The 21,578-nt window shown below is 40.6% G+C and overlaps 3 protein-coding genes across 4 annotated transcripts; 1 reads left to right on the forward strand and 2 right to left on the reverse strand.

Moving 5' to 3' along the window:
* Window positions 1-15: 15 nt before the first annotated feature.
* abhd8a (abhydrolase domain containing 8a) lies at window positions 16-5,858 on the reverse strand. The gene is made up of 5 exons (XM_037275395.1): window positions 5,573-5,858; window positions 3,792-4,610; window positions 3,176-3,346; window positions 2,787-3,003; window positions 16-2,712 (listed from the first exon to the last, which is right to left on the reverse strand). The coding sequence occupies exons 2-5, from the start codon at window positions 4,589-4,591 to the stop codon at window positions 2,500-2,502; spliced, it is 1,401 nt and encodes a 466-aa protein (XP_037131290.1). The 5' UTR covers window positions 4,592-4,610; window positions 5,573-5,858; the 3' UTR covers window positions 16-2,499.
* A 908-nt stretch (window positions 5,859-6,766) lies between these two features.
* mrpl34 (mitochondrial ribosomal protein L34) lies at window positions 6,767-7,923 on the forward strand. The gene is made up of 2 exons (XM_037275449.1): window positions 6,767-6,917; window positions 7,324-7,923. The coding sequence occupies exons 1-2, from the start codon at window positions 6,862-6,864 to the stop codon at window positions 7,628-7,630; spliced, it is 363 nt and encodes a 120-aa protein (XP_037131344.1). The 5' UTR covers window positions 6,767-6,861; the 3' UTR covers window positions 7,631-7,923.
* An 884-nt stretch (window positions 7,924-8,807) lies between these two features.
* ano8a (anoctamin 8a) lies at window positions 8,808-18,171 on the reverse strand. 2 transcript variants are annotated; one of them, XM_037275325.1, is made up of 18 exons: window positions 17,632-18,168; window positions 16,224-16,334; window positions 15,175-15,307; window positions 14,876-15,014; window positions 14,639-14,735; window positions 14,206-14,322; window positions 13,998-14,125; window positions 13,297-13,458; window positions 12,943-13,095; window positions 12,626-12,752; window positions 12,492-12,547; window positions 12,317-12,391; window positions 11,736-12,233; window positions 11,307-11,483; window positions 10,985-11,176; window positions 10,750-10,881; window positions 9,782-9,892; window positions 8,808-9,527 (listed from the first exon to the last, which is right to left on the reverse strand). In XM_037275325.1, the coding sequence occupies exons 1-18, from the start codon at window positions 17,783-17,785 to the stop codon at window positions 8,913-8,915; spliced, it is 3,177 nt and encodes a 1,058-aa protein (XP_037131220.1). In that variant the 5' UTR covers window positions 17,786-18,168; the 3' UTR covers window positions 8,808-8,912. The 2 variants fall into 2 exon arrangements, with proteins under 2 accessions (XP_037131220.1, XP_037131221.1); XM_037275326.1 differs by lacking the exon at window positions 9,782-9,892 and having other exon boundaries at window positions 17,632-18,171.
* Window positions 18,172-21,578: the final 3,407 nt, after the last annotated feature.

Consider the following 21,578-nt stretch of genomic DNA (forward strand, 5'->3'; position numbering starts at 1 on the left):
AACAGAAACACCCAAGACTGTGAAGATCAGTTTTATTTCATGCCAGAAAAGGCACATTCATACAGTGTGACTCCAAAGGTGTGGATTGTTGCTATATGCATCCACATTCAAGCAGTGCATATCTTATGATTCCCATGAATAAATTCAATAATCACATTAATACATTTTTGTTAATCACAAGAAGATATAGCACTGAATCACTAACAATAAGTATGCACACTTGTAGCAGAGAAGGAAGTACATGTGCACCCTGTAAGTCCATACACTTTAACTGACCTTTCACATCAAAATAGACACATAGCACATAACATTACATTGGTAGCATTGTTGATTTTGGGGTAAATCCATAAATATTAAATAATATGTAGAGGCAACAATTTGAGTTGCTCTCATTTCCACTTTGATTTAGTTGCATAAAACTGTTCTTGTAGCGTCCTCTCTCTGTCCAAATGCATATACTGTACTGTATAACAGACCAGCATTGTGCGAGAAGCAAGATTTGTTTTGGTTAACTCGTTTGATTTGAAGCACTGTACAACCAGTTTCAAAAGCACCTTCCATGATAGCCCACTGCCGACAGAGATCAATCATAAAGGTTTTCTGTACTGTCCCACTATGAGACAAGTCAACACTCATGAATGAATGTCTTTGAGTGAGCAAAAAAGACTGAGATCATTCTTTCTTCTTGCCACCAAGTGGGCGGACTGGAGAGTTTGCAATAGTCCGCGAAAAAAACCCAACCCAAAAAACACCCACACACAAGATTTTGAAGCGGTTATTACGATAACAAATTATTACGTTGGACGACGGCTGTTTGTGGCATTTCAGAATAAATTGTAATGTACAGTGGTGCCTTGACAGACGAGTTCCTTTTGTTTTGTGACTATGCTCGTATTCCAAATCATGTAATGTGTTTCTTAATAAGGAAAATAGCTACGTCTCCCATTTCACTTTCTAAAATCATACATAATTTAACCGATTGTAAAGAATTAGTTTGTGCCTCTTCCCTAAATTATTGCAGCTCCTTCTGGTGGATGTGATTTGGCCACCAGGGGCAGTATACTACAATCACGAGGACACTCCTTTGACTCTCTTAAGTGCCATTTATATTTTTGCTGAAGATAAATAATATAATGTTGTTATATTGCTTGTTTGAGCGTCATTTGAGCTGAAATATGCATTATTTGAAGCGTTAGCCACATCGATGCTTTTCGTTACCACATTTATGGCATTTCCCATTATGTGTAAGCTAGCAGATTCATGTGACTGTTAAATACACAAAAATCTATATACAAAATTTTCTTTGTTTTCTTTTAGATTTGACGATAAACTTCAACTACAAGTGGCAAACAACAAGCCTCTTTTTTGAAGACTTGTTTACTGTCTGCCAAATAAGTGAGTTGAATTCAACCATCCCAACAAAGGCTTTTGTCTGGAGCAAAAAAAAAAGTCTCCCAAGGCATCACTGTATATTTACAGATACACTGTAACACAATTTGATTGAAGCAAAAAGCATTGGGTAAGACAAAAATCCCAGCTCTGCACAAATGCAGCGCCTCAAAAATTTTATTTACTGAAGGAATTAATGTGTTCATTTTATATATATATCTACAGCATGTTTTGTAGATCCCTTTTAAATATCCATGCAACCGTGTGGTAAATAACATACAAACATACCCTTTGGGTTGTCGTTGTCGGGCGGAATCATCGTAAAACCGTTGTTTCTTTTGGAATAACACTGCATATTTCTTTGAGTTATTAGAAATTGTATCGTTGAAGAGAGCATACTATTTTTTAACTTGTAAGAATAATAGACCCATATAGGGCCTTTGCAATAGTATCAATTTATGATAAAAATGAGGAATTGAGCAAATGTAGCCATAGGTTTCCACACGACAGCGACAATATGTAATTTAAGCAGCAACAGCTCAAAATATTTTCCAATCTATAATATCTGAGTTGCAATATATGTACGTCTTGGTAGTTCTGTACTATAAGTTAACGTTGCATAATTTGTAACATGTCCCGTAAATGTCCGCCCAGGAATTTCCACTGGACAAACAGACATGAAAGCTTGAGTCAATTTTTAGCGTATAATCTTGCAGCATTTGACGCAATATAAAAGACGCAGGCAAGGAAATCCGCACATTTCATGACTTTTGCACGTCGCAGTTGTTTCCGAGAAACACGACACATTCGTCGTGACTTGTAACAGTGCTTTTGACCTCCAGTCGTGTGCACAAAAATAGGTATGAGTAAAAAAAATGCACAATGACTTTATATTTGCATCAGTTTCTCTCATCTTTGTTCTCTGCTTGGCAACGTGCCAGTATTCCAGCTTTATCTTCGAGCACCAGCGGCCGCCCTCTTCCTCGAGACATGGCCTTGTATGTAACAGCTCTCAGCCCGGAAGCAGCCTGAAGAACATTTTGACAACAGCCACAAAAAGGCCATCTACTTAATAATTCCTCGACAAGAACCCGCCGGAATCCTTATTGGTTATTTGTCATTGGACTTGCTGATTCTCGGCATGCGGAGAGTGTCACTGAATGCGACACACTTCTCCATGTCTGTCTTGCCGCAGTCTTTTTTGGACACGTCGGGCTCCCATAGAAAGAACTCGTGAAGGAGTGTGTTGACCGTGTCGGGACACTCCATCATCACCATGTGACTTCCTTCCTCGATGACTTTCAGAAAGGCAAATAGGAGGATCTAAAAAAGGGAAACATCATGAATCCAAATGCACACGTTTCTTTTTTAATCAGTGTTACCGGGGGATGATTTACCTCTGCCATTCGTTGGTCTTCATCCATGGGCACAAACTTGTCACACATGCCATGAACCAGAAGGATGGGCACTGTGAGCTCAGCATGGTAAACCTCATCGCCCTCGGGCCAGTATTGGCCGCTCATCATGGCACGCAGTACAAATGGAGACACATTGAAGGCGTTGCCCTGCTTCAAAAGCTGCTTTTCTTTGGCACCCTGATGGGCAAATCCAGCTCTTCAATTTGAAAAAAAAAAAAAGAAATTAAAATTAGACTTGATGACTGGGCAATTATGAACACCCCACTTGCAGAAGCTATACTGTATGTGTCAAAGCCTAAGAAATCAAATTGAGCTCTCCCACATCCCCATTTTGTAATCTTGTCTAATGTTGGTGCAGATAAACTTACTTGAGGAAACTCCAAGCCAAGCAAGGGGACAGACAGTGGAGGACACACGAAGGAAGTTGGAAGATGGAACAGAGGCTGGGCTCCAAGGCTGTGGGACCGCCTCCATTGATCATAACCACCTTGTGGACCAGGTCAGGATATTCGTGGGCCAGGAATGTGCAGAACGACACTCTGTAAAACATAGCGTGAAGATGTTACCCACTAAAATCATGTGGTTTGAAACAAAGCTAAATGAGGGATCAGACAACTTTTGGAAAGATTAGCCGATTAATCGGTCATCAGAATTTTATCCTGCTCAATATTGATATCAGTATCATGTCATACTTGGCAATTAATTTATGTCAAGACTTATTATGTTAATGATTTATCATGGTGATTAGGATAAAGATATATTATTCCATGCAACATTTTATTTCTGTAAATACAGTATCTCCCCGTGTTTACATTTTCAAATAATCACTGTTACAATTTGCGAACCCTGTTTTTTTTAGATTTTGTGAGTATTTACTATTTTGGCAACCATTGATGGATATGAAAATCTAAAATCGATTTTCACTGGGCTGGCAGTGAACGAGTTTTGAGGAGTAGATTGGCTGGATATGGTCTAAGCACTTACCCATAAGAGTGGCCAATGAGAATGTTGCGTTTACGAGCGTATCTCTTGAAGATAGCGCGTAGATCCTCCGCCAGAGCGTAAAAAGTGTACGCTGCTGCAATCTGTGGGGCCGTGCTGGCCCCGTGCCCCGCCAAGTCCGGCGCAATGATCTCATAACCCAGCCGAGAGAAAAAGTCCAATTGGCTGCTCCAAATGTCTAACGAGCCTCCGACACCGTGCACAAAGAACAACGCTACGTCCGAGTGCGTCCCCTTGCAACTGGAGATCACTCTCTTGGAGTCGATCAGCACGGTGCGCTTAGGCTTCCTGCGTCGGCGGCGGGGAGGTGGGGCGGGCTTTTGCTCACCGGGAGGTGGAGGAACAGGAGGAGGGACAGGGTTGGGGTCCGGAGACGAGGCCAAGTCTTTATAGTCAGCCAGCTCCACTTCCACAGTACTACACGGCTCCAGATCACCATCCTGGCACTGAAGGATCTCAGAGTGCAAAACGTCGCCAAGATTCTCAATCACCAGCTGGCCGTTGCGATACACTGTGATCTTCCTCTTGCAGTGGACACCGCTGTTAGTGTCATTTTTAGGCTCGTCATGAACAGCGTCTTTCTGCTCCCGGGCCACGGCGGAATCGTTGCTGACGACTGGCTGACGCTCGGGGACGATGTGACGCACTCGCAGGACTCGTCCGGGTTTCACCTCCACGAACTCGAAACCATCGGAGGGCTCCGTCGACTCTAATGGTAAAACTAGACGGGCGGCCTTCCCAGTTAGGCAGCAAAGTATTCCTTCTGTGATGGTGGTCAGCATGGTGACTTCCTGCAACAAACTGTACATGATTTGAGTCAAAAATATAGAATGGAAATAGAAATAAATACAATTAATTGACCATTGATAACAATGGCATTTGTGATACTTAAATTGAGTATTAACTAACTATGATTATTACATCTTCATCTTAACACATATGTCCGAGTAGGGGTGGAATAAAAAACATTTAAGCCGAAAACTAAAATTTGGGATCATTAAATAACATTTGGGATCATTTGCTAGTTAAAAAAGGATTAAGAGCAGCTACTAGTGCGCTTCCATTTGCTTTTTTTTTTAAACAGACGGTAACAAAATAAATGCATAACAAGTGACAACTGATTCTGAGTCACTCAAGACGAAAATCAACTCAACGTCCCAACAGTTGACTCCAATGTCACATGTATGAATATGTAAGTGTATGTGCGCGTGTGTGTGCGTGTGCGCAGACAGCAAAATGCTGTTCCAATTCCAATTCATCAACCCTTCAAAAAAACAGACGATGTGCTGTCTGCACTGCATAATATTTAGGTTGATCCGTCTGACACCGTGTACTGCTCTTTATTGTCATTATTATTATTACTCCAGCGTAAATTGATACACATGTTGCCGCATGGCGCAGTTTGGCACAAAATGTGCGCACTTTCAGTAATGCGTAACGCTAACCTACTTCTTGCTGGTGATAATCTTGCAACAACCGTGTTAAATGTGCATGGCTATGATGACTCAACAACAACACCGCCTCCACGCCGCATACAATCAACGCAGGCAATTTCATAACTGGACTTTGCATGATAGGACTTGCATTCTAAGATTCAACGAGAAAATTCCATCTAACAACGTCCAGGCCGTATTGTTTTCTAAATGACAACAGCTATTTTTTTGCGCCACCATATTTTTGCAGATGACTTTTATTGCACAGAAGACCATTAGACCGCATTATATTTACTGCACGTTAAAATATATCATGTTGTGTGTTCTTACCTTCTGCTCAGATTGATGAACGTGCTTGGAAGTCAACCAGATGACCGCCGAGGGCCGACAAAACCATGCATTTGATGCTGCAAAAAAGCAAAAACCCTTGCATCAGCATTGTATGAAGACTATCACATGTTTTAGGACGACAGAGCGTGCATGCATAAAAATGCCCAGTTTGGATTGTGATAAAATGCACATCTGGAAAGAAATGCAATGTTTTTTTCCCTCTCCCTTCTCTCAGCATCAGTCATTGCGCACCAAGGCAGAAGTACCACCCAGCCCCGTTGCCTCTCTCTGCGCAGGGCCGGCTTCACTCCTGACAGGCAGCAAAATGAGCCAATAGGAGAGAGCCAAGCGCTTAGTTGCGGCCAATAGAAGCGTGTTGTTTCTTGTTGCTAAGGCTTGGCAAAAGCAGTGCAGCCCTCCTTGCGCTTGGCTGCAGGTCACATGCAAAGGACTCGAGGAGTAAGCAAAAGCTACCATGAGCCTTGTGCTTTGTTTATTTTATAAATGAACACCTGACAAATCCCAAATATTATTCAATGTCTCATCTGTACACATTACAGTATTTGCCGCATGCCATTGAATGAATGGAATGGAAACAGTGCAGTAGGTTTTGTTGGCCTTATACTAACAAGCAGAAGTACTGATGGGTGCCAAAAGTATTTATCTTCTGTACTTAATTTTTATTATTATATAAAAAAGAGACTCCTGGTAAAGTACTGTAATTTACACAAGGTGACCAAAGTATTTATATTCTATATTTAAGATGAAATAAAGATGCGTGCAACAAAGATTCTGGGAAAAATAGAAGTACCAACTCAACACATTTCCTTAAATAATAATTACATATATATATATATATATATAGATTTTTTGTCTCCTTTTTGCCATGTTATATTTGATTATATATAATATGTATATATATATATATATATATATATATATATATACATATTATATATAATCAAATATAACATGGCAAAAAGGAGACAAAAAATCTATTTGCACAAAAAATGTTTCCCTCACTTAATTTACATGGCTCTCGTACTGAGAAGACAAAAAAAAACAACAACCTGCAAACTAAATTCATTTTGACAGGAAAATCAGGATGGAACTGAAATCAGGGTTGCAGAAGAGTTGTTGTTGTATATGCAGTGTCATCTTCCGAGCTGCAGATGGCGCTGGTGTACTACTAACTTGCATACTCACTTCCGCCGTCATACCCAGGACGTAGAAGAAGAGTCGTGACATTCAACGTCCACATACTTCTGAAATTCTGCTATATTATCAAAATGAATACTATTCTCACATCTTTTTCCCGGTTGCGCCGAATAGCACATTTAAATAGGTAATCATGCACTCCTTTTCTTTCTTGTTATTGACTGATATTTGCGTCTTGATTTGACGCATAAGCGTAGTATGAGGCTAGCAGCCTGCCTAGTTGACCGTGCAACCAACGTGTTTACTAAGGTAGTTGGAGTTGAACGCTTTAGAGAAGTAAGCTAACTAATGTTGAATAAAACATTAAGATTTACAGCAGTGCAATTCTAAAATGTTAGCCAAATGTGTCTCAAAAATTGATGTGCTAGAAAACGTTTTTCAAATAAGCTTCAAAAGGGACATATATATCGTCATCTCTGATTAAATCTTCGATTCCCTGTTGACCTGTGCAATCCAATGCATTTATTCCACACAAAAGTGACAAAATTGTGTTGATGATATAGACTGTTCATAGTATTTTCTTCTTCCTCTAGCATCCCAGCAGCGAATGGGAAATCTCACCTCCGTTTGTTTAGCAACTGGCTTGTCCCCAGAGCTCCTGCAGATCAGCAGATGTCCGCAAGTGGACTGCTTCCTTCCCAAGCCAAGGACATGGGAGTCTTCCGGCAGCTTCCGTGGCAATACCAGCAGGTGCGGACAAGGAAAAGAGGAAATGAGTATCAGCCCAAAAACCTGAAACGCAAGAGGACCCACGGCTGGATCAAGAGGCTCAGCACACGAGGAGGAATTGAAGTGATCCTGCGGCGAATGTTAAAGGGACGCAAATCACTCTCGCACTGAACGTCGGTGTTGGAAAGCAGGACTTGGGAGTCTTTGTGGTTCTGAAATCCTGGAGGTGCTAGCAAGCCATTAGGAACTTGTGTATCGTGTGGAAAAGCGATACTCGCTGTGGGTTGGGCATTCTTACGCGACGCGACGGGTGGGAGGATTGAAACTGGTCTTCAGAAAACAAGTCGCAGTTGCCTTGAGAAATACTATTTGTGGTTTCTGTCACCAAGAATGAATGATTGATTGGTTAAATTACCGTGATGTACTACAAAATTTAATCAATAAAACATTTGTTGACCAGTCTACTTTTTGGCCCTTTTACATTTTTAATCAATGACTGACAAAGATTTTTGTCTGAATATTGATTATATAATTACTTGTGTGTCTCTTATTATCAATCAAAACAGAGTAAGTGATCTGGGAAATACACAACAACACAAGACAGACCGAGGAATGAGGATTCTTCAACGACACTTTCAAAAATTATTTCTCATTTCATAATGTCTAGCTATTTACACAGTATCCAAATTAATAACATTCAAACTCTCTAATCAACCGAGACACATTTTACTCTGTGATGTTTATTAAATGCATACTAATTTGACTTGATTCAAGTGATTTGCATTCGGAATACATTCACTAATTCACGTAGCAAAATAATTCATTTAAAAAAAAAAATCAAATTTGAGAAAAATATAAGACTTTTCATGGTCACAGTGACTAAAATGTTGACTATTGCAGAAGAATATGTTGGCTTTTTAAAGTGCTAAAGAACACATGGACAGGTGACTCGTGCACTGTATGCATTCAATGCAGGCTTGAAAAGGAGAACCAAGCCTGGAATGGGACTGAGCCATGCAATAGTTTCAAAGTTTCATTCAGAGGGTCACATTCACTGTACACATATTTACACGGAAGCTGTACGAACTGGTAACATAGTTTGTGCAAAGGTGCATTTAACTGTTGACCTCACACGTGTTCAGCAAGTATGAAAAGCCGTTTAAGCCTTATTCCACATGTAATTAATGGGGAAAAATATTCTGCTGTCTAGCAAAAAACAAATCCCCTGCAGGCAAATGTCCGGAGATTAGTTTGTGCTCTTGAATTCAAGCATTCTTGTGGTGTGAGACAAACTAACCACACGCAACAAACAAAACAAAATGGAGGGTTTGTACTTCCCTTGCTTGATGGCTTTAAACGACTTTCCATAGGCCAGACTTGACATGTGTCACTACTGTGCAGGTGCAATACCTAGTCCTCTTCTTTTTTTTTTGTTTTACACTCAAAATGCTTATTAATTCTTTGAGCCTGAGCTTTCTAAGTCAGCCTCTCCTTTATCAGACTCATTTGATGGCAATTCCTCATGAGTCGAGTTGAGGTCAGCCTTGTTGGCATGGCAACTGTCCGGCTGGCCGGGAGGCTGCGTTCCATTAGCACACACTACCGTTGCCTCCGACTTGCTGAAACTGAACAGCTTACCCGGACTGAATGTCCTGTTTGGAGATTGATTTCGCTCCTGGCCGCTAGAGGTCGCCGAAGAGCTCCCCGTTGATCCTGGTGATCCCGCAGCTGTAGCTGGTTCTTTTTTCACCTCTGTCGACTTTAAAAACTTGAGGAACCCCGGCAGCTTCGCCTCTCCACCGGTGGGGGACTGAGCAGGGGAGCGGGAGCTGCCGGAGAACTTACCCTGAAGGGGAATGATCTGCTTCAGCTTCATCACATTGTTATTTCCGAGCAGTGAGCTGGGTCTTTTGGGTTTTCCGCCCGCCGCTTTTTCATGGTGGTGCTGGTGATGAGCGTCTGACTTATGGCACTCCTGACGCGCCTCCGCCTGACGCTGAAGGTCCTCCTCCTCGCGGCGACGTCTGAGCTGCTGCTGGAAATGTTGCTGTGCCTGTAGTTCATGCCTCTGATTGGGAGGTGATAAGTGGAGAGGGTCGGGGTGAAGGAGAAAAACATTTTTGTTATATTTGTCAGAACTGTCATGACTTGACAGCATGTTAAACGAGCTGTGAAAAAAAATCAGATAAATGGATCCACTCAACATGTAGTTACAAAATACTGTCACACCAAAAGACACATCTACACAATTATGACATCACTTCACATCAGACGCAAACCTTGCGATGGCCGAAGGTCTTTCAAGTTATATCCCAACTATACCTTGAAAGCTTCCCTTCGTCGGTATTCTAGCTTGGCCATCTCTTCTGCTACCCAAGCGGGGATATCAGGGATGGCAACATGGATGACGTACTTTAGGAGGATGGCAAAGTGCTGTAAACCACCAGACCACAGAGGGACACGCACACATCACACATCAAGGTCCATAAGTCATGTTTTGATTTTCATTCTGTATACAAAAATTTACATTTGTACAAAAACTCCTGTGAGATTTTGTGTGGACCGTTACAAACACACACTACTGGGATTGCTCCACTTAGCTCTCCCTGGACCGAGAGAGGACGGACAAGCATTACATAAAATGGATAGATGGATGCGTGATGAATATAATGTATGAACTCAGCTACCTCAAGAATTTTACATCATTAAAATTCTGACATTTAGAAGATTGATGGAACATTGTAACAAAATGCACCAATTTTCATCGCATAATTCAGCAACCCAAACCAGCTTGTTTTGGATTGGATTGAATAGGCTCCATGCTCTGACACAGAAGAATAATTAATAAAAGTTTCCAGTCGACAGATTGATTCATGGTGTTTCCAGGCAGAAGCCAAATGCTTGCAGTCCCAGACAAACTGTATAACTCGAGACGTAAACTACTCCAGAATACTAAACAGTATGCATCACAGCCTGCTTGCCTGAATATTTAAAAAAATTAAAAAAAAAGTCTCAAGCAGCATCTGTTCACTAAAGCCGGAGATATACAAACGTTTGAGGTTATTGGAAACGTTTTATTTTTTTGGAGAAAAGCATTTTTTTTTCTTATAATTGAGCGAGACACTTGAGTCATTAATTTAATGTTATTACAGTTGTAACTAACAGTCATTTTAATCATCATTTAAACTTTCAATTAATCGATTAATCAGATTTAAAATGGTCTTTATTTCAAGAAATGTGCTTTTCTTTGAAAAATAACATTTCTAAGTGCGTATGACTGCATCGCTTACCTCCAGCAAAACAATGGAGATGACAGTCATCTCAGGACTCAACCAGGGGAAAAGACGCTGGAGCTGACCACACTGACCAATCAGGTAACAGTTAACAATAATGGCTATCAATCCCATAGCCTCCATTGCAGTCTAGGGGTTCAGAGAAAAATCCAGATTTTTTGCCGCAGGCTATCATAGACCCCGATACAAAGAGTAAGCCCCGAAGGCTTTTTGGCCGTCCGAGCGCACTGACCTGCCATTGCCCGATGTTCTCCACCCTTTGGCCAAATGGCCTCTGCAGGCCTGTACAGAGCTTGAGGGCATCACTACGGATTTCGATGATATTGTTGATGAGCGCGCACATGGCCGCCAGAGGAAACGCAGAGGAGAAAAGCACCACGTAACCAAATTGAATGAACATCTCCTGGTAGTCCTGAAGTGTATCCTGCATTAACAGAACAGTTAGGTTGACAGGTGAAATTAATATCACAGCATGTCCACCTGTACTCTTTTTGTGATTCAAATATAAACAAATTTGATTTAATGAAGACTAATTTAATTTCTGGGCAAACCACCTCATACGTCTGCATACAGCTTTCAATCTCAGCCTGCGCTAGAGTGACGGTTTGGGGTTCTTCTGGTGGATCCATCCAAGATTTCTTTTCCTCTTTGGCCTCATCCATGGTCTTTCTTCTCTGACGGAGACCATTTGATTCTTTTGAAGAGGATACGGCGCTAATCTCTTTGGTGTCCTGTCAATGCAAATGAAAAGAAAATGGACTAAGATGATTTTGAAACATTATTTTAGTAATTTGGGATCATAGTTTGAGGTATATCTGCAACTCTGATTTTTGTCAGTTATAAACATTTTTGGAGTGTGTCAGGGGTTTTGTGTCTTTAACATCCATAAAGAATTGTATTTGATTTGATTAAACTGGGGGAATTCCAAACAGAAGCATCTTACGTTTTAGAAACAAAATGGAAATGAAATACTGCAAGCACACCTGAGCCAGCAATTCAAGGTCGCTGTCCTCATCACAACTGTCAAAAATGCTGGATGGATCCATTCCGTCCTCTACCAGAGTAGGGCTGTCCTCTGGGAAGTTGTCATCTGCCGTCTGCCCTTCCGCGGCGACATCCTGGTAGTCAACCTTCTCTGTGAAGCTGACTTTTCGTTGCTTCAGCGCACTGTCATTCATATCCCACTCTTCTTCCGTCAGCCTAAATCCAGCTTTCAAATCCCCTCTCGTCTTTAGCTGAGTGTCGACACCGGTGCTGTCACTGGCCGGGAGTCCTCTGGGTCCCAAGAAGGAGTAAGCCGTCATTGACGCTTGGGCCTTTCCCAGAGCCAGGCGGCCATACTTGAGCATGATGGCTTGTAGAAGCTCCCACAGCACCTTGGGGGTGAAGACACCCAGCTTGTTTTGTTCGTAGAGGTAAGGCTGGAGGACCTCCTTAATGTTCTGGAGGAACTGACGGAAAATCAATAGTGTCGCAAGCATCTGTGAAGAAATGGGAAACTTGAATCATGTTCCATTTTATGGGAAAAAAAAAAGTAACAGAATAATAATTATTCTTGACTCACCTCCTTTAGTCGCTCCATATCCTTGAGGTAGAATCCAATGTAGAAAAGACTTAGGTAAGAATTGATGAACTCAAACTGTACAACAACAGAGAACATCGCAAGTAGTCAGTCACACTTAAATGAGTATTGTGATACAACTTGTAAAAGTCAACGAGGGTGGGGGGGAGTGACTCACAAAAACCATCTTGATGATGAGATTATTGTCATAGGCACTCTGAAGTCTATAGTTTTCTGGAAAATTAACCAGAATCATCGAGCCATTAAAGCAAATCGTGTCTAAATAAAAAAAAAAGAAAAGGTGATGCTTACCCATGTCATTGAGCCAATAGGCAATCTTCTTATAAACCTCATCACATATGGTTACAGTGATGGCCAGCAGGATCTTGGGAATAAATCTTGTGATGCCAGGAATCTCCTGAATCTCCATTACCACTTCCTGGAAGGTCAGTTAGTAGCTATATTATACATATTTAATAGGGGCTATTCATTTATATTTGTACATCAAATCCCTGCAGTTCTTTGAAAGCACAGCATGAATTGTATAGAATATTTAAACGTGTTGTTTAACCTAGGATGGAACATATTGAAAGACACACAAGCTTTCTATTGTGTTCTGTGGGCCAAACCTGTAGTTCCAGACAGAGGAGCATGACGAGGAAGACAAAACAGAGACAAAGGAGGCAGATGGGGAGGCTGACTAGCCATCTGAACATTGCCCTCTTCCATGGTGGATAGTAGAACTCTTCACAGCCTGTTATGGGACTACAGCGTTTTACGCCCTTGGGGTAGAACAACAACAAACCAAACTATACCATCACAATGACCAATGTTAATGTATTGGGAAATAAAAAATACATAATGGTTTATTAAAAAGGTATTTTCACATTTACATTGGATGTAAATAATTTTCTTTTTTAAAATACCCAAAAGACTTCATTCAAAGGTATCATACCTCTCCTGAATTTAACAGTGATGCTTACCCTGAACTGCGGTCTTGGCTCCTCCAAGGACTCTGCAGGGGTGTCAAGGGTCCCCCACCTGTAGGCCAACTCGGCTTCTCGCCTCTTCCAGCGCTCCAAAAACAAGGTTGCCCACACAACATTGAAGAGCGCAAACACCACACAGCAAATATCCTGGCTGGTCTAAACAAAACAAAGACACAGATACTGTCCTTCAATATCAGTATTGGGGCTGTGGAAGGGGCTGCCCCGAGACGTGATGGCCCAAACATGCATTCCTAAGAAGCCTTCAACAAGCCATGTGTCAACCACATGCTATGATATATGCTTTAAAGCGGAAGTCAACCCCCAAATTTTCTTTGTAATAATATTTTCTGTGGAGCCCGACTAGTCGAAACACTGTGTTCAAATTATTGTTTCATTTGTGGAATATGAATTAAACAGGCAAAATTTACCTGTTTGTATCCATCTCAGTGGCGGCCATTTTGCCACTTCCTGTCGACTGAAAATCACATCAAGATGAGCCGTGATTGGTTGCGACTTGATACAACTGTGATGTCATTTTCAGTCGACTGAGATGGATTAAAAACAGGGGACTTTTGCTGCTCACCTCATTTTGCGAAAACACAATGTTAATCAGAATATCGTGTTCAGACAAGTGGGGGCAAAAACAACATATTATTGTAAAGACAATCTTTGGGTTCACTTTCTCTTCAAGGTACCTGATCAGCTTCTGCAAGTATCCACAGGAGAAAGCCAATGACAGCAGGGTAAAGCATAGAGTTGGTGTAGAAACCAAGCCAGGCAAAGTACATGCCGATCTTCACTCCAAAGTAGTCGCAGATATCGTCTGCATCATGGGGGTAAACGTACTTACAGCAGCAAATATCAAACAACTGACATTTCTGTTGGTGATTTCCAGTTACTTACCCAGAGGCTGCCTTTCACAAACAGCCTGGACCCATGATGTCATCAGCTGATTAAGGATCCTCTGCTCGTGTAGAGGAAACATCTGATGGATCACACCACGGGCTACCAGCTCTGGAACTAGACCACAGACCCAAATTTCATACGTGATGCCAGCCTTTGAAAACAGTACAGTAGTGATGATAATGTATGATTGCATTGTGGCTTAAGTTTCTGCAGTGTTCCCTGATGTAGCTTCTCAAGGAGAGCCAATGAAGAGCAATAAACCACAACAAGCACACTCGAGCAGGAGCTGCTGTTAGCCACAGCTCACACCCAGACACTCACAGAGGTCACACCCCACCCCATTAGGCTGCCAGACAAAAAAAAATAAAGTTAGGTTGTTCAAAATGTATCCCCAGATGGAAGAAGTGAAAGCCAATGTAAATAAGCATACTAATAGGTTGTCCCTCCAGAAAGTGAATGTTGTGAAGCACTTCTCCCTGTTTGGCTCGCAGGTTGTCTAGCCAATACTTGATGATGCTCTGACGCTCCTAAAAGGAAACGAGACACATCTTCCTCACTTGACATATTTCAAAGAATAATTTTTGTGAAAGAAATACGACATCCTGTTATCCGACGTTAAGCAGTACGATCCGAGAATGCCATCAGAGCACCATTTTTGACATCCAACCTGCGAAGTAAAAAAGCAGAGCTCGCTCTCGATGTTTTCATAGATGTTGTCCTCTTCGCAAGAAAAGCGTCGCATCCCGCCACCAAACTGTGGCTTGACAGCCTTGTGCATGCTCATCTGTTCCGCTCCCCGCAGTAAACTGAAGACAAAAGTGCAGCAGGATTAAACCGGAAAATAGCACTGTGCGCAAGCTAGACTGTTTCTGTTTTGAATTAGTGAGTTCATTAAAAGAAACTGTTGAATGTTTCCACATTTAATGATATAATACGATAGAGCCGGGATTCCTGCGAGAGTCTTACTTCTCAAACGTGGTGGTGATGAAGAAGGCATAAGCCTGCGTATGTTTATGCTGTCGGACTTGAATACTGACTTGTGGGACTCCAACACGGATCTGGTTCAGGAGCCACAGCAAAGTGTGGTCATCCACTGAATCTAGAGAGACAAAGCAAATCATAAGAAATAGAATGTATTATATGACCAATGAAATAAATAAGACAGCCATTAGTGGACTTTGTAACCTCCGACTGCACCACTGACAGAAAAAAAAGATTGCTTGTGCCTTTGGGGTACACTTTAATGGTACTGCTCATCGTAACTTTAATATTTAAGGTACAAGGTGGTCTCATGATTAGCGCTACTGAGCACTTTAGTTTCAGAGGGGCATCATTTTATTTTTACTGCTGTTCTATTCCTGATTATGCGTCCAATTCTTCCAAAGACTGACACATCATGTCTTCAATCAATGTAATACGTTTGCACGTTAAATATACACAGGCTGTCTTTACATAGGTGAGCAGTCCAGTCCGTATTGATGGAGTTGTTTTATTTTGGACTATGTTAGGAAATTCAAGTACCCAGACAGCATGTAGGTGACCTGCAATTTATAACTGTTAGATGGATTTGGTATAATACAGAAAATATTTTGAGAATGCTACCGATACCAGTTTCTGTACTTTTAAAACCTCTTTGATACCGTGAACCAATACCACATCGAGTCAAGTTTTGCATCCCGGAAAGGCTGTGTTGCTATTGAATCTTGAATGTCGAGTGTTATGCAAGGTTGTGAGCTAATGCGTAAAATCTATTCACGACGTGGTAGACAAGGTGGAATAAATCAAGCTAGCTCGCAACATTGTTATAGAAGGACATCTGCTCACTGTCTGGCGGAGACTCTCTCCTGTAGCTTGATTTTCAAGGAGAACGTCTTACAATAAAAACAGTTCTGAGTGAAATGACTGTGACGTGCTTCCGTTTAGGAAGCATGCAAAAAATGTATTTCATATTTGATTTTTTTTTTTTGGGTGTTGTGCTATGAATTTGTTTGTAAAACAGAGATGCTTTACGGTACCTGGGAATGTCATCAGGATGTCGCAGTTTTCCGTGGGAACCATCTTCAGCCAGGACTTCCTTGACAATATGTAGTGTCTGGCCTGTAGTAGCCTCTTTCCAAACAATTTATCTAGAGGGGGGATTGAAAGATGAAAAGTTGCATTGTCTGTACTAAGTCTTACATTAAAACCGCTATGTATTTCAAGTGTTAGCATCAAAACAAATTTTTATGTCGATGTTACAGTTTTTTTTAACATTTACATTATTCCAGTGTCAGGTAAGTACCGTAATTTTCGGACTATAAGTCGCACCGGAGTATAAGTCGCACCAGCCATAAAATGCCCAAAAATGTGAAAAAAAACATATATAAGTCGCTCCGGAGTATAAGTCGCATTTTGGGGGGCAATTTATTCGACAAAATCCAACACCAAGAACAGACATGAACGAGCAACAACAGGCTAAACGATACGGTATGCTAACGTGACAAACACAAACGAGGAGCTGAGAACGGGCCTGACGTAACGTTCAGTTATTTAAAAAAAACTATTACATAAATAACACGTTTATAAAACCATCTGTGTCACTCCAATTCATTAAATCCATCGATCGTCCTTTGTCAACAATGCCGTGTGCCGCGCCGCAGTTCAAATTATTCCACAGGCCCATACAACGATATATAAACTATATTTTAAATAACTATCACATAAACAACAATATTATCAAACCATTTGTGTCACTCCAAATCATTAAATCCATCGATCAAATTTCTCGTCCTTTATGTCATCCTGGTGACAGAGGACATGTCCAGAGGATATGGCGCTTTAAAGTGTTACTTTATGAGATTTTTTCTCTCTATTTTTCATGTTTTGAATATGTTCAAGATAAAGACATCACAGCATGTGAAGTGATCAACTATACTAAAAATAACATGTGAAGTGGTCAACTATACTTGTAAGTAAGTGATGTGTTAATGATCAAGTAAAAATTTGTGAAAAAAAACATATATAAGTCGCTCCTGAGTATAAGTCGCCCCCCCACCCAAACTATGAAAAAAAAACGCGACTTATTGTCCGACAATTACGGTAATAATCATCTTGCCACGAATATTCACTCCAATGTTTTAGCTGTTTTTTCATTTGTAAACAGAAACTTGAACTTGTGCCCCAATTTTGTTGTACTATATGACAAAAAAAGGCCTTCCATTTCTATTTCATTGTGTGCTGGGTGCAACCACCAACACCCTCAGTGAGACTGCATGGACTCGACTCCTAAGATTTATCCAGCACCATGTCGCACTGGGAGCCATTCAGTACCACCAACTGCATCACATTGCTACCCCCCCCCCCCCCCCCAACACGACCCATTAATCTCCACTTCACTTTAAGCACAAATGTGCCATTTTAATGGTGTCTATTTTGTGCACTTACCGAACACGCCGCATGTTGCTGAAGAGGGTCCCTGATGCTGGTCGTCGCTCCGACGCTGCAGCTCCCCCGCGGGCGTCCTCTCCATCCTCTCCGCTGCACAGTGCTGGCTGTCTGCGGCATCGCTGTCAGTCGCTCCGCCGCCCGTCGCATGCATCCCGCTTCACATGTATCCAGGTAGAGAGGGAGTGGTTGGACCACGATTGCGCACCCACACAAACACACGACTGTTATTTTAATGTATAACTATTACATGCGAAATAAAAATCCTCGCAATCCGGACGAGGGGGAGGAGGAGAAACATGAACATGGAAATGACACGTTAAGGAGCCCCGATCGTGACTGGCTGGTGACGACAGAGGAGGGGAAATACCGTCTTTGCACGACTGGAAACAAATGATGTGAATGTAAGTATTGTTGCAAAACAGAAGCCTTTCAACAAATCAATATAAACACTGGTTCCAATTTTATTGATAGATAATAATTGATTAGTGGTTATACCTGCCATCTAATGGAAGAGCATGTTTAGTGCGGCCTGAAAAAAATTCAAGTTACTTAAATAAATAGGTAAAGTAAATTAATTTTAGTCAATCATTTTAGACAAATTAGGTGAGATTAGATGGTTGCATGTTTGTTGTATACTTCACGTTAACACAACTTAAAATTTAAGTGCACCAGCAGCTTTGAAAATCTAAGTTAATGAGGATCAGAAGAATTTAAAAGTTCTGTTCATTTCTAACTTGATACTGAGTTCAAACAAAAACTGTACAGATTATATAAAATCATTCCCGAGTAAAAAAATAGAAAGAAAAAATCTGCATTATTGTAATGCACATTTTCAATATAATTAATCATTCGTCATGTCCGTAAATCAAGTTAACAAAATTGTCTAGTTCGTCCAAAATGGAATTTTTCATATAGTTGCAATAATCGTATGATTTGTACTATGGTCTACATTGGCTGTCCTTCAGGTTTACAAAACATCTACCTACCCCACCAATTTGAGGTGCAGATTTGAATGTCAACGAGTCACAACGGACACTAGAGGGCGCCCCACAATAAGCCTGAAGGCCAACATGGAGAGGACAAGAATTGCAATTATTTTCAGTTTATAATCAGTAGTGTAGTTCCATTCATTCTCTCTATAACACTTTGTCTTCTTTAGTTTTTATAGGTGAACTGGGGCCTATTCCAGAATACTTTGAGAGACAAGCAGGTTATACCCTATACTGGTTGCCAGCCGATCACAAGGTATACTGAATTATGTATAGAAAAACAAAAACTCACACATACATTCACACCCTATGGACAGTTTCGAGTGTTCAATGGATGCCACTCTATTAGAGATAGGAAGTGGTCTTGCGGATTTAGTTGCTCATTTTACAAGGCCTAATTACTGTTGAGGCTGACAGCAAACGCAAGATGATAAAGACTCTGCAGTAACCAGTGCGTCTCTTGGGTTGAGGCGAAGCATCAAAAATTAAATCCCATGCTGTGGCTTTAGCTCCATTACGTGTCATTACAATGCAGATGCCCGGTAATCTTCTGCACATCGGTGCCTGTGGGGAAAGCTTCCCAGAATGTGAAGGATAATCAGTGACACAAATAAATGAGGCAGTGTTTTTACGGATTATACTAGCAATTTTGACAAACAATAAAGCATAGTGGTTTTTTTTTTTGCTATTGGTGGGCTGGCTGGCCTGTTGTTATCTCTCATTTTTTATTTATTCTTTCACATGCCTATGATCATTTAAACTGATGCGTCAATAATAATAATAATAATAATACATTTCTGGATAAATTGCGTGTGAAGGCTAATTGGCTGAATTAAAACTTGTGGAATGTTACGGAAGATCAGTAGGCATTAGCTAAATAGTTTAACGTTGGAACGGTATGAATCTGTCTAGAAATGTAGAAATTAGAGGGGAAAAACTGAACGAGTCCAAATATTTGTGGGTCTAGTCATGCGGAGAACATCACATGCCAACTCCAAGACTGTGGTATTGTTCTTAAAAAAAGGAAGCTATTGGCGGATATTATGTAAAGTATCTGAAAGCAGTAGTCAAGTCAGTCTTTTCCTCAGCATAATTCTTTCGCTGAAAGAGTCAAAGGTCAAGGTCACTGAGTATGACAGAAGAGGAAGCCCTCAGCTAAGGGTATATACAGTATTTCCCCTCCCAACTCAATGGCTTTACCAGGCAAAGCCGCGGGCCCGAGAGACAGTGCAAACAAATAGGAAATGCAATTAGAAGTCGCAGCAAAGGAGGACATTATCAACCACACACAAAAGAGGTCAAATGTGTCCAACCCCCAGGTGAGGAAGGACATTGTAATCATAAGCAGCCATTCCCTTTCCTGCACCAGGAGGGCCTGGAAGGTGGTCGGCCAGGCTGCGACACAATAGACGGCTCAATGTTCGTCATGTCATGTGTCATTGCTGAGAGGCGACATCCCTTAGGCACAGCGAGAGACTAGTCGAAAACATTTTTGAAACATTTCCGCCCCTTAGACGTGTAAACATGGTCAAAGTGAAACGCCACAAAAAGTATATTCAATAACGATGACCTTGTGACCTTGAATTGTTTTACTTTAAAATGTAATGTCCTGGAATTGTGATGCAATGAGGTTAAATTCCTTCCAGAACACTATTAAATGTGTTATTGTGGAGGAAGACTGAATACGGAGATGCGCTGACAATGCAGGAAAACATTTTGAAATGACGGTGAATCATGTTGGCATAGAACATTGCGCAAACATACTTTCCAGCCAGAATCTACTGGACAGTGAGATAAAGCAAGTTCCCACTTTTAATATTGTGACATTTGCCCCCGGTAGTAAGCTCTTGAGTCTATATGTGGAAAAGTACTGGATATTATACAAAGGAAATCCTTTGGAAGAGCATTCAGTCGCATCCAAGCATTAATTGGCACGACAATATGAGACAATGCACACTGGGATTTAGCGTAGGCTCCAGGCATCCTCTCGCAGTCAAACAGACAGGATGTTTGTGCGTTCCTATAGTGATGTTTTGCTTGGATGTACGGTTCATTTTGTCTCTGTGGCTGAAGAAACCAAATTGAATGGAAATCATCAATATCATTAGATTGTGTGCTGCAAAAGTGATGTTTTGAATGATAACAGTAATGATAAAATGCTTTATTAGGAAAAGTAATGAGACTCATTTGATTCTAATCGTTAACCCTTTAGCATATTTAAAGTTTTTTTTTTAATGTTTTTGGAAAACAAGAAACAATAAATTCTAATTTAGAGTACAGTCGCTGTGATTACCATGACTTGGATGACTGTTGTTTTGTATAAGACCAAAAAAAATTCTACTAAACGTATTTCTATTAATATTGTGACAATAACTCAAAAATGATTTAAGTTTGAATTATGCAATTACGCTAATGAAATATTGTTTTATATAGTTGACAAATTTTCAGTTTTCTTTGTTGATATTGTGACAGTAAATTCTACTAAACGTATTTCTATTAATATTGTGACAATAACTCAAAAATGATTTAAGTTTGAATTATGCAATTACGCTAATGAAATATTGTTTTATATAGTTGACAAATTTTCAGTTTTCTTTGTTGATATTGTGACAGTAAATTAAAAAAAATTGGCAATTATGCTATCAAGCTGACAAAACAACATTATAAGGTAGTTTATATCATTTTTACATTATATGTACATTTATAAAATTTTTGTTGATGTCATTGCAGCTCCCTGAAGAAAAAACAGAACTACGACGTGGCCCACAGTGAAAAGAAGTTTGCCACACATGCTCTACTAAACTGTACGCTAGCTTTTATCTCAGTGGTTGTGGAAGTCAAATTTAATGCAAATCATTCTGAATCATTCTTTTTTTAGTTTTACAATGTTTTATAATAAAAGGTCTTGACACGCATTAGAGTCAAATATAGCTGCCCCTGTGAACACTTGCAATA

The sequence above is a fragment of the Syngnathus acus genome, chromosome 17, assembly GCF_901709675.1.
Source record: "Syngnathus acus chromosome 17, fSynAcu1.2, whole genome shotgun sequence".
Lineage (NCBI taxonomy): Eukaryota > Metazoa > Chordata > Actinopteri > Syngnathiformes > Syngnathidae > Syngnathus > Syngnathus acus.

What these genes read in the sequence shown, in the direction of transcription:
- mrpl34 (XM_037275449.1), top strand. Translation starts at nt 6,862, where the DNA reads ATGAATACTATTCTCACATCTTTTTCCCGGTTGCGCCGAATAGCACAT. An exon ending in CGAATAGCACATTTAAATAG is followed by an intron (nt 6,918 to 7,323) that starts GTAATCATGCAC and finishes TTCTTCCTCTAG; the next exon opens with CATCCCAGCAGCGAATGGGA.
- abhd8a (XM_037275395.1), bottom strand. Translation starts at nt 4,591, where the DNA reads ATGCTGACCACCATCACAGAAGGAATACTTTGCTGCCTAACTGGGAAG. An exon ending in TTGGCTTGGAGTTTCCTCAA is followed by an intron (nt 3,004 to 3,175) that starts GTAAGTTTATCT and finishes TTCAAATTGAAG; the next exon opens with AGCTGGATTTGCCCATCAGG. An exon ending in AAGACCAACGAATGGCAGAG is followed by an intron (nt 2,713 to 2,786) that starts GTAAATCATCCC and finishes TCCCTTTTTTAG; the next exon opens with ATCCTCCTATTTGCCTTTCT.
- ano8a (XM_037275325.1), bottom strand. Translation starts at nt 17,785, where the DNA reads ATGCATGCGACGGGCGGCGGAGCGACTGACAGCGATGCCGCAGACAGC. An exon ending in TTGTGAAAGGCAGCCTCTGG is followed by an intron (nt 14,126 to 14,205) that starts GTAAGTAACTGG and finishes CCCATGATGCAG; the next exon opens with ACGATATCTGCGACTACTTT. An exon ending in GACGAAGGGAAGCTTTCAAG is followed by an intron (nt 9,528 to 9,781) that starts GTATAGTTGGGA and finishes CCTCCCAATCAG; the next exon opens with AGGCATGAACTACAGGCACA.